General features: G+C 37.1%; 1 protein-coding gene across 1 annotated transcript; it reads left to right on the top strand.

The window, feature by feature from the left end:
* The first annotated feature begins 1,099 nt into the window (after positions 1-1,099).
* LOC117315041 (zinc finger protein Xfin-like) lies at positions 1,100-11,677 on the top strand. The gene is given in 3 exon segments (XM_033869178.1): positions 1,100-1,178; positions 4,361-8,934; positions 8,936-11,677. Coding segments are annotated over 2 exon segments (5,292 nt in total). The 5' UTR covers positions 1,100-1,178; positions 4,361-4,917; the 3' UTR covers positions 10,211-11,677.
* The last annotated feature ends 841 nt before the right edge of the window (positions 11,678-12,518 follow it).

Below are 12,518 nucleotides of genomic sequence, written 5' to 3'. Positions count from 1 at the left end.
ATTATTTACCCTGAGGAGTTCTACCCAGCCTTAACTCATTTTTTACTCTGAGGAGATCTACCCAGCCTTAACTCATTAAGACTCTGAGGAGTTCTACCCAGCCTTAACTCATTATTGACTCTGATGAGTTCTACCCAGCCTTAACTCATTATTTACTCTGAGGAGCTCTACCCAGCCTTAACTCATTATTGACTCTGAGGAGTTCTACCCAACATTAACTCATTATTGACTCTGAAGAGTTTTACCCAGCCTTAACTCATTATTTACTCTGAGGAGTTCTACCCAGCCTTAACTCATTATTTACTCGGAGGAGTTCTACCCAGCCGTAACTCATTATTTACTCTGAGGAGTTCTACCCAGCCTTAACTTATTATTGACTCTGAGGAGTTCTACCCAGCCTTAACTCATAATTTACTCTGTTACTCTTTTCTTCATGACATCTTGTACTTTTAAAAGCTGTGATTTTTTTGTTGAAAATCTTTGAGATTGGATATTAATAAATACATTTACTGTTTAATTGCATCAATTTGCTACCATGCTTTACGTAAAGCTCAGGCGTCTGCTTCTGGTTAGTATTTCCAGAAAAATAGCCCTCTTCCTACTATATCAACATTGTTGTCTAGTAGAAATAGGGGCCATTTTTTCTATACATACTTACCTGAAACAAACGCCTGTGAACAAAGTTGTCCTTTATGATTCAATCGGTCCTTTAAACATTTAAAAAATCACATTTTGAACTTTATGATAAAAATGTTAAAAAGAATGAATGGAATATTATGTTCAGTATGTAGCAGCCATGTTTTATTATAGATTTGAAAAAATACATTTTAGTAAAAAATTCGTGTTTCAGTCATAAATAATTAAGTAAATAAAAAAAATCCGAACGGATAGTCAAAAGAAGTTCAAACTATTTTAATTTCCCAACCATGTCATTCTGAAAAAATAATCTCATTTAAGTTATCTTTTTTTTTCAGGATGAAAATAATCCCTATTTGTCAAAATATGTATTACTGTTGAACATTGCTGCTTATCCCTGTAATTCCGGATTTTTTAAACCGTAACCCACTTCTGTTTATTAGATGTAAAGCATCATTTCCCGTTTTCCACCTTTGTTGTTCGTGTGTAAACAAAGCTACAACATAAAAATCGTCATAAACTACAAAATGGAGGATATTATTGTAAGTGTAGAGATTGCTAAGGCTACTTTACTTATTTAAGTAGCTAATGGACACAATGCATGGTAACAGAAATGTTGATTATGTCCAAAATACTATTCCATATTTTCGAGTTTCCTGCTTCACGAAGTTTGGTTGCAGAATCAATTTCTTTAAATCATTCAGTTTCGTTTCGAAATTTACTCGTTCAAAATGTCAAATCTTGTTATTATATATTCTAACATATTATTTTGCGATGTTTTATATTAATTCGGCCGTGATCCGCATTATTAACTGTTCTTTATTAGAAAACAAAATTTGTTTGTGGCTTGGAATTATTGAGTTAATTCTGAGAATTATCCGTCCAAACGTTGATATCGGCGATTGTCGAGGACAAACTTACTCTGAATACACTCGTATATCGCCATGAATCATTTGACAGTACATATTCTTAAATGACAGAATCTTATTTCTATTGAATTAGTCATAACTTGTAAAATTCAACTGGATTTCTTGTCACAAACCTCATGTGTGAATTAACTAGGTCACTGCACGACAGGTAACTCCGCCCACAATTATCCCCGATTTGTGTCGGTATTAAGTGAGTTAATTAATTCGCAAAAAAGTATTGCTCATCTCCATGGAGTATTGTCCTTTTCAAAGTGTGATTTTAATGTAGAATATACTACAGTTACTTAATTCAGATAGATGTCTGTTTAAAAAAAAATAATTTTAGTGTTACACAGAAGCATGCTAATTTAAGTGTTACACAGAAGCATGAGATATAACTCTATATTGTCCATACATTACTTGTAATTATGCCTCTTCATGTCATTGTGATGGTTTTTGAATTCACTGGTAAAAGATAATGTGCTGATCTAGACTGTAACAAAACTAAAACTATCCTGAATTTACCCAGATTCCGGATAGTCATACTTGTGTTCACCAGTGGTTTATAAGACTAAATAAATCATGTAAACATGATTAATTGTAAAAATATGCTTTAAAATCTTGGCCTTGTGGTAATGTCAGTTTGGTTGCATCATTAACTTAATAGTTTACTGAGAATTATAATATAAATTGCAATTTGGCTTGTTTTATTTTAAAGGGGAGGTAATTTACACGAATAAAATTATGCTTGTTTTGTTTTAAGGATTCATGTAATGTTAATTGATATTGATTCATAATTATCTTCTTAAGGCAATTACATGCTTGATTAAACACATTATATGTGTTGATAGGTGAGGTTGGCATCTACAATGTCAAGATTTCCTATGAAATGTTTAAGAAATGTTTATATTTAAATTAATCTGGCAAAATAAAACTTAATATTTCTTAATTGGTGAAATTTTCAGTATGTGTATTAGGAAGTTAGGTTCACAAATTTAAAATGTTCTCTAAACTTCTATCTCTATTCAAAATTATACTATTTTCGACATGAAAACAGATAGCAATAGCACAAATTATTCCTGATTTGATCTTAATAAAACAGATTATAAATGATTACTGATCATCAATACATATTTGATTTGATTATTAAAACAATATGACATTTATGCTCTTCACTACCATTCAAGATTCGACTAAGTACTTGATAGTCTTGTTATATATAATTAGTTAATTTTCATACTTGATTATTCAAGTTAATTAAATTTTTTGATTAACTGTTTATTATTTTCTATCCTGAAAAAATGTCCATTAGTATTGATTAAAAAAATCCATATAGAATAAGTTAGGTTACATAGACGATAAGAATGCCTTATAATTAACAGATCATTATATATATATAAGATGTTAAATGAGTTTTCGTTGCATGAAATTTTATGAAACAAGTCTTAAAAGTTTTTGTTTCTTCAAGCCGTGACACGCAAAAATTAAAACTTTTGAGAGGAGTTTCACAAACTCTCATGAAATTAAAACAAGTTTTAAGATTTATGCTTTTGATCATATCAGTCAGAAAGTCAAAATGTTAATGTCAAAATCAAACAGAGACAGATATTTTGTGGCATCATGTTCAATTTATTGCATCGATGTCCTGATCATATTATGATGTCACAGTCAAATTCTGAGTAGCATATGCATTCCAGAGTATATAACACTAGCATTTACATATATGCAAATATATTACATGGGCAAATAATATGCAAATCATGTGATAATATAATTTTCATATAATTTATATATTTAATTTAAAGATATACGGGAAGACTAACTTGCATGGTTAACTGTACATGTGCATGTAATTACATTTGTAATGTGAACATTTATATCAATTTATGTAAGGATTTTCGTAACACAACCCATGAATGTTTATATGTGATGTTTCTGTGATATGGTATATATATGTACACTGTCACCTTCATCAGACAAGACCCTTGACGTACATACCGTATTTGTCATCAAAAGGTTACTTTTAAATATTCACTGGTTTTGTTATGAAAATCCTTACATAAACCATACTTTCCAAATTGAAGAAAGTGTTAAGAAACATCAATATCTGTCCAAACTGGAAAACTTAATATCCCCAATTTTGATCAGTGACCCGGAATTATCCTTGCAAGTATGACCAGGACATCCAGCTAATTGACTCTTATGTTTATAGCAGTATCATAGTTCAGATCACTGTTTCTTAGTAGTCTGGAAACACATGCACAGTCAATTAGATGTGGCCCTTCAATCCGGAGATACAAATCTCTAGTGTTGTTCCTATTAATCAATTTAATCAATGATTAGTCATTTTACCTCAGACAATGACTAATCGATCATGATTTTTTATGATCGATCATGGGTTGACTATAACATAGAAATTTTCAGGATTTACAGCTGATTTCGACAATTGATTAAAGAACAATATCACTGGTAAATTGAAATAAAAATGCATTCAAACAACATTTTAAAACATAGCTAGATGTCTAAAACATAGCCACAACATTTTCCCCTATTTTTGATAAGGTTTTTGCTGAAATTTCCCTTTCTGTTCATGATTGATCAATAATCGATCGTTTAAGAAACGGTGATGATCGTTTATGAAATTTATAGTGATTCCCAACACTACAAATCTCATTTGGGGAGTGAAAAAACATACTCTACTCAGGGGTCTCCAGGAATCCCTGTTAGGATAAGTTGAGTTTTCAAATTAATTTTAAAACATGAACAAGTACAATTTATTACAATTAATCTAATGCTGATTTTGATTTCTTTTTCAGGCAGCAAGAAGATAGGACTGGAGTCCGATGTGACCAGCAAAGCGCATGAGGAAAATGAAAAATATTGGATAGTTCTTCATATTCTCAATTTCTACAAGATGCGCTCATGGATAACTGTCATTATGACACAGACTATCAACCAGTCTTCTACCGGTCAACAGATATCAGACAATATGGGAATTCTAGTTTTCACTCATTGAAAGTGCTTAACTTGGAACAATTAGAAGATTCTAAAGACAATTCCATCGGCAGTTTCATCATAAGAGATGAAATAAAAAATCTACAGATTCCAAATAACTCTTCACTAAAATGAAGAACAGTGCTCTAAAATCAGTCCTGATGTTGAACTGTGTAAAATATCTGTAGAAACTTCTGAATCAACGTGAAAGATTTAAAAAGGTAGACGAGGATGAAGACACACAAGTTAGTGTTGTTAAGACAAGGAACATTTAAAATTTGAGGATTTGGTAAAAGAAACTTTTCAGTAGGATGGTGTATAAGAGAATTGGAGTAACAGGGATTTGAGGGAATAGATTTGACCTCAGTAGGTGGCTATCATGGATGGCAACCAGTGTCAAGTCTGTTTAAATTATTTCATCGATCACACCTCATTACAAAATCATATAGAGACACATACGAAACGGGAGTTATATACATGTATCGTGACGTTAAAATCGGCCTTATCACAACTCCGACAAACTGGCCAGTGGTTTAGTCTAAGTCCATCTGTAGAGAAAAATGAAGCTAGCATACGGTTGAGTTTGGAACAGGCACGACAAACTGAAGAAAATTTAGCCGCCCAAATGCAGACCAATCTAGCAACTTCAACCCAGTCCAGCTTGGAAACGGCTGCAGCTGTGACTCTCGTTGAGAAATTAAATCGGCAAACGGAATATTCTGAAACACAACAACTGGAAAATCAGAACGTGGAGAATGTGGACGGAATAGACATGACAGGTGCTTCTGCAAGTGACCTACAAAAGTATGCACTGAGTGTAGGCAACGGAAAAGCATTCAGCTGTGATACGTGTGGACGTGTATTCGGTACTAGTTTCGCTCTTCGTCGTCACACCATGAGCCACAATAACGAGCGTCCGGATAAGTGTGATATTTGTGGGAAAGGCTTCATCGGGAAGCAAAACCTGGAGGTTCATAGGCGTGTTCACACAGGCGAGAAACCATATGCTTGTGAGGTCTGCGGGAAGAAATTCTCGCAACACGGATCTTTGTATAAGCACCGGGAGAGACATGGAAGGTGTTTCAAACCTCCAGAGCCTGGGGCAGAGCCTTACCCCTTGGACTCTTCACATGGGGAAAGTGACCTGAAAATGGATGGGTCAGGATCATTTTCTGCGGAAGAAGGAATGGCTGTTAGCACTGATGGGCCGGACACGGAGGATGGTGGTCATGATGAGGTCACAGTGCCAATTCAAGGTCATCCACCAAATTTAGAACTGGATCTAAGTAAGGCTGTGAGTAGTCAGTCTCAAGTTGGTAACCTTCCTAACATGAACTTTGACCTTCCTGCACAAGGTCATGGTCATCCACAGGGTCAAGGTCATTCACAAGTTCATGATCATTCACAAGGTCAGGATCATTCACAAGCTCATGCTGAAAGTCATACACAAAGTCAAGGACATAGCCATTTGCATGACCATGTACAAACACCAGCTCGTATAGGTGCCATACAACATACCAGTATGTCAAAGCAAAGTTCCTCTATGGACCAAGTTCATGAGATGGCGGCTTCTGTTTTGGCTACAGAGGAAAATGAAAAAGGTTTTCAAGGTAGAAATCCAGAGGATGACATTGAAACATCTCAAGTTGAAAATTTAAAACAGAATCTCAAAAATGATGATCCTATGCTTGCGGAAGAAGAAGTCAAGACTGAAAGTCAAAAACAGGAAGAGATGGAATACCTGCTCAGTAAAATGGATCCGTCACAGTTGTCACCAGGGCGATCAAAATCTGGTGATGATGGTCTACAGTGTAAATTTTGTCTGATCAAATGTGCTTCGATATTTGAACTACAATCACATTGTAGTAAGTACCACACAGGACAGAAACCTTACCGGTGTAATGTGTGTGGTAAGAGGTTTAGTGCTAGCTTTTGTCTGCGCCGTCACATAATGCTGCACACAGGGGAGAAACCGCACCGATGTCCGTACTGTCACAAAGGCTTTATAGAGAAACAACACCTTCAAAGTCATATCAGGATACACACAGGAGAAAAGCCGTATAAATGTCACGTCTGCTCGAAAAGTTTCACACAATATGGAACGCTGCACAACCATCTTCAGACACACAACAAGGAGACTTCCCCAGAGTCTCTGCCTATGAAAGCCGAACATAAGGAGCCGACCACGCCAGAGCCAACACCTGCAGTGACTACACCTCAGCAGACTTCAACTGCTTCCCATCACCCAACACTGTCACATCATTTAGCAAAGCAGCAGGAAATTCCTAAGGAGTTGGAGAATCAAATTAACCCAGAGATTCTTCTTAGTGGAATGCAAGGCATTTCATCGCTTAGCAACCCCCTTCTGCAGTTTTCTCAGGCTCTTCATCTACAAATGCAGCTTTACACTCGTGAGTTGGAGAGTCGAAAATCTTCCCTGTCTCAGATGGAAGGTGATTTTGAAGGAACGGAAGGAGAAAGCAACGGCGAAAGAGGGGAGATAATTCCTGGAAAGTATGCAGAGCCGACTCCAACCTCAGCCCCAAGTAAGGAAGAAATGGCTGCGGCAAAGGAAGCTGCACTGGGAAAGTTCAATAACAACCCCAGTCAAAACGTGCAAGTGAAGAAAGAACAGGTAGAACAGGCTGCGAATTTTGTGGAAAACGGTTTTGGCAATTCTTTAGGGCAGATAACGGCTCCTAATGTTGATCTTTCTGTCTTATCTAACAAGGAGTTGGAGGCTATGGCTGCTGCTGTGACAGATAAGAGACACAAATGTGACTACTGTCAGAGTCAGTTCAACTCACCCATAACGCTTGAACGACACACACGCACACACCGAGGCCAGAAGCCGTTTTTATGTCACTATTGTCAGAAGAGCTTCACGACAAGCTACTGTTTACGTCGACATGTAATGACGCACACTGGAGAACGGCCGCATGCTTGTCCAACGTGTGGCAAGCGGTTCATTGAAAAGCAGCATCTGATGATACATACAAGGATTCATACCGGCGAAAAGCCTTATCAGTGTAAATACTGCGGAAAAAGATTCCCACAAGGGGGATCACTCTATCGCCATGTTCAGATACATTTAAAAGGAAAATCGGTTAAAATTAAAGATGAACCAAATGTATCGGACCAACTGTCTGAGGCAATTCAGAATTATCAACTAGAACAGAAGACGCCAGAATTGGACGAGTCGAGCTCCAGTACCTATAGCTCAACTCACATGCAGTCGGCCCCATTGGATGCCTCTGTATCAACGCATGCTATAGCTACACCACAACATACAATTGCGTCAAGTTCACACCAGGAAAAGCTTGATTCAGCTCTTCTTTACGCCCATGATATTCTACGCAATCGACACCTTGATGAAAACCATCAGCCCAATTTTCAACCTAATGTCAGTTTAGAAAACAAAGCTGAATCTAACATACCAGAAGATCTTAGTAATATACGATTTATTGATTCGAACGAGACAGCTGCAATGGTGAAGGAAGGCGAGAAGACAGACAACCAACAAAATGAACAAAGAAACATTGACCTTACAGCTGCTGCCTATCAGGCGGCTTTTTCACCGACATATTTGAGTCAGATTCAAAAGTATGATGTTGCTCGCTCCGCAGGTTTGCAGTACCAGGATGCTAAAGGGAAATCGAGTGCAACATTAAGTGAAGATGATACAAAATTTGATGTCATTTCAGATATGGTGAGACGCGATTATCTACAACACCAGTATAACTTCCTGTTTGGAAATATAGATGCCCGCACCGTACTTATTCCTAAGGAAGGAGGAACAGAAATTCCTCAAACTGTGGATACCCATGATGATAAAATTTCTGCTCCAGATGACATCCCAATGAATCTTACAGACAGCCGGTATCCACAAACAGAGGTTGAGAAAGCAGTAGAAACAGCTGCAATTCCTCAACCTGCCGATTACAGCATAGGGTCGCATCGTCTAAATGTTGCCACGACAATGTCTCAGCAACAAGCAGTGGAGTACAATGCAGCAGTGGAAACGATCGCTGCAACACAACAACAACAACAACAACAACAACAACAACAACACCACCTTATCCCAACTACAGCTGAGCTCCACAGCGACTCAAACGATACCCGAGACACTGTTGTGTCGACTGTTGTATACCCATGCAATGTTTGTGGACAGCAGTGTGAATCGTTACCAGCGCTGGTGTACCATTTACGCGAGCATACCGGTAGCACAGAGTTAAGGTGTGAAATTTGTGGTGAGACTTTCACAGTGGCAGAACATTTAATTATACACTACCAATCCCACGCGGTTGAAAGAGCCATGTTACAAACAGAACCATTACAAAGTCCAGCCAACTGGAGCATTACTGAAGGACAGTCAAATTCCTGTAGAGGGCGCTGTGACTGATGTCCACACTGCTCAACAGGTGGCGCCACTAGAGGATGTAAGACCAAGCGAGTTATTTCATCACATACCCACAACAGAACAGTTGTCAGACCCTGCAAATGTTCCGGTTACCGTGGCGCATCATCGTACAGTCGAGGGGTACCCCCCCGGATCGATCATTTCACACGGAGTTAGTGACACCCATGTGGGTGTTATCATGCGCCAGGATTCATCTCAAGTCCAAGGTCATCGACACACCCAAGGTCATGGCCATGGACATAGCCAAGGTCATAACGGGACTAGTAACACGAAAAATGACCTTGATCACCAGATTCAGCCTCACCAGTCGGAGATGGCAGCGACAAATCAAGATTCTGAGAATCAGAAATCATCTGACAGTGAGGACGATGATCTGGACGGGACGATGGCCGACCATCATCCGCTAGCTACCTCAACACCATCTCACTCTCACGTTGCTCATCCTTCTACCATCGTCGAGAATGCACAATCACAGTCTGTCTCGTATTCCATGTCAGACAAACTGGCCGGGGAAGGAATACCAAAATTTATCGAAACTGGCAACATCCTCAGTTCATTTTCTGAACTGGCGAGTCAGGTCATGCAAAGAAATCTTGGAAGGACACCACTTCCAACGCCGGTTTTCCCAAGCACAAGTGGATTCCAGAGCACCAGTCATGTTGAACCAGCTCCATCACCAGCGACATCCGTAAAACAAGAGTCTACCGTCCAAGTTACCCCCACTCGGAGCCCTGTCACTGATGATACGGAGGAATCATCATTATCAATGTCAAATGCAAAACCATTCGTGTGTGAAATTTGTCACAAACAATTCATGAACAAACGCAGTTTTTATCGTCACGTAAGGTTGCATACAGGCGAACAGTTATGTAAATGTGAAATATGTGGGAAAGGATTCACCGGAGTGTTTGGGTTACGTCGTCACATGGTCGGTCATAGCGGAGACAAACCGCACAAATGTGAATTCTGTGGTAAAGGATTCATAGAAAAACAACATCTTGAATCTCATAGACGCATACATACAGGCGAGAAACCTTTCAAGTGTGACTTTTGTGGGAAACGGTTTACGCAGTATGGAACCCTCCACAGGCATAAACGTACACACACCAAGGAAAAACCATATGGTTGTCCACACTGCCCGAAACGATTTGGAGAAAATCGGCAACTAACACATCACTTAAAGGTCCATAATCCTGGCGGAGAAGTGAAAGAAGAAGAGGAGAGGGGCAAAGATGGCGGTGACACAAACTAAACATTGTCTAAAGAATAGGGGCCAAGCTTTTCAAAGATTTGTTTTGGGAATAAGAACTTAACATCCAAATTGAAATTGAAATTTTTTTTGAAATTTAATTTAATTGAAAATTAAATGGATGGAAAGCTGGATTTCCCTGGTAAACATGATATGCTTTGGTAATATACCATATTTAACCTCAGATAAGCCCATCCCCTAGTGTAAATGTTCAATATTTAAGTTTGGGGATGAATAGCGAAATGAAGAAGTTGGCTTATTTGTGGGCAGGGGCTTATTTGAGGATAGATATGGTACAATAAGTAAAATCAACTTTCTGGGTTATGAATTCTTTGGAAACATGATGATTTTGAAAACTTTGGTTAATTTTTGCTTATAAAGAGAACATAACTATGAAGAGCTAGGCTTCAGGTCTGAATCATTTGACCTTTAAACTGTTGTAGTGATAGATTTTATTGGAAGTTATAAGACATTTGAATCAAAGACTCCTCTCGCTGACATACAATGTACAAAACTAACCATAGCTGTCCTTAAGAAAGAAACTGTTGTCTGTACTAGAATGCTTTCTCTGTTGTAGAAGTTAATCAACTTTTAAAGTGTAGCTTTAGAACTTTTTATTTGCTATAAAATATTGCAGGCTTATGGTAGTCTCAATTCTTAAGTCATATAAATATGTATATATCATGTATACTTTCATGGTAGAGGGAACTTGAGGGCTAGGAAATGTTAAGATTATTTTTTTTAATATATATTTCATTTAAAGGGTAGGTATAGACATCTTGTGAATTATTTTATAAAATTACAATCATACGGAGTTTGAGTATTAAGAAACAAAATTCTGAAATATAGCATGAGTATGATTTAAAGGTTGAGGACTAAGGAGGTACATATATGTATGTATGTACCGAAAATCCCATACAACCTTAATAATGACAGATTCCTGGATTATGAAGATGTTCGAGAAAATTATAGGGTCTACGTATTTATAATTTCTTCAAAAGAAAAGGTGACTGAACTCTTCATGTAATATAATACCACGTTCTATTCAAGAATTCTTATTGTATGGTATCAAAATTAAATTAGTATATTTTTATGTATGTATCATCTAAGGATAAGGTGAATATGAATATTTATTAACCCTAAAATTATGATATTGACCAACATGAAGCAGAGGTCAATATCATGGTCTGTAAGGGTTAATATTATATTGTTTTCCACTGAAGTCACAATAATGTGATAAGTGAAGTAGGTAATGAATCCCCTGTTTCTGACGCCTTCAGAGTATTACACAAAACCATTCCTCATGTTGCCATGGTGATAAATATACAACTTTAGCAATGTCTTAAATGTAATTCATGTATTGTTAATGCATATGATTGCCACATCCCCAGAATTCTAGCCAGGCACAGACTGGGTCAGTTATAGGATGAATGGGTGGTAATTCTTTGGACTATGAATACTTATAATTATGACTAAGAAAAATGGAAAATTTTGATAGTGGTGAAATTGAAATTAAAGAAAATTTGGCTTCAGAACTGTAACTGATCATAAAAAGGCAGCTATATTTCTTTCTTTTACCCCATTTTACCCCATTATTTATTTTTCCTTTTAAATTATATAAAAAAAACATAGAATTGATCAATTTTGACTTTAATGTTCAGTGCCTCGCTCCCTTCCATAATTTTACAGTTAAGGTTAAAGTCAATTTTGATTTTCCCTGACTTCCCCCCCTAGATTTCCACACTTCTGGCCTTCACTAATTACTGATGATTCCTAGACGCTATATGATGTAATTTGATATTCATTATTCTGCATTAACTATGCTTTTCAAAATTCTAATTTCTAAAAAATGTTCAATTATTGTTAGATATATATTAAACGTCAATGATTATGGCCAGTCTGTTTGGTCTTAACTACCAGATTTAAAACAATAAGCGTGTGTCTGTCAGTAAGCCAGTGTTTGTCAATAAGCCAGTGTTTGTCAATAAACCTGTGTCTGCCAATAAGTCCATGTCTGTCAATAAGCACATGTCTGTCATTAAGACTTTTTATTATATGCCCTAGCTTACATTTAAACATATTTCATAGTCCTGCAATAAACCAATCTTTTACTGTGAGTCAAAGTTTCGTTGCTGGTCTCCTGAGCTCCTTACCAAGATATTATTATACATAATGGGATCAGCATTGTTAGAAAATGGTTGTTATATAGCGGTAGATGATAGATATTTTCAGTACTTTGAAAAAAAAATAATGATAGATTGATTTTCCTGTGTCAAAGGCCTTGTGTGTTGTTACAGCATTATAAATACAT

The sequence above is a fragment of the Pecten maximus genome, chromosome 17 (assembly GCF_902652985.1).
Source record: "Pecten maximus chromosome 17, xPecMax1.1, whole genome shotgun sequence".
In the NCBI taxonomy this organism is placed as follows: Eukaryota; Metazoa; Mollusca; class Bivalvia; order Pectinida; family Pectinidae; genus Pecten; species Pecten maximus.
Note: the sequence above shows the minus strand (reverse complement) of the source record. Positions and strands in the feature narration are given on the sequence as shown.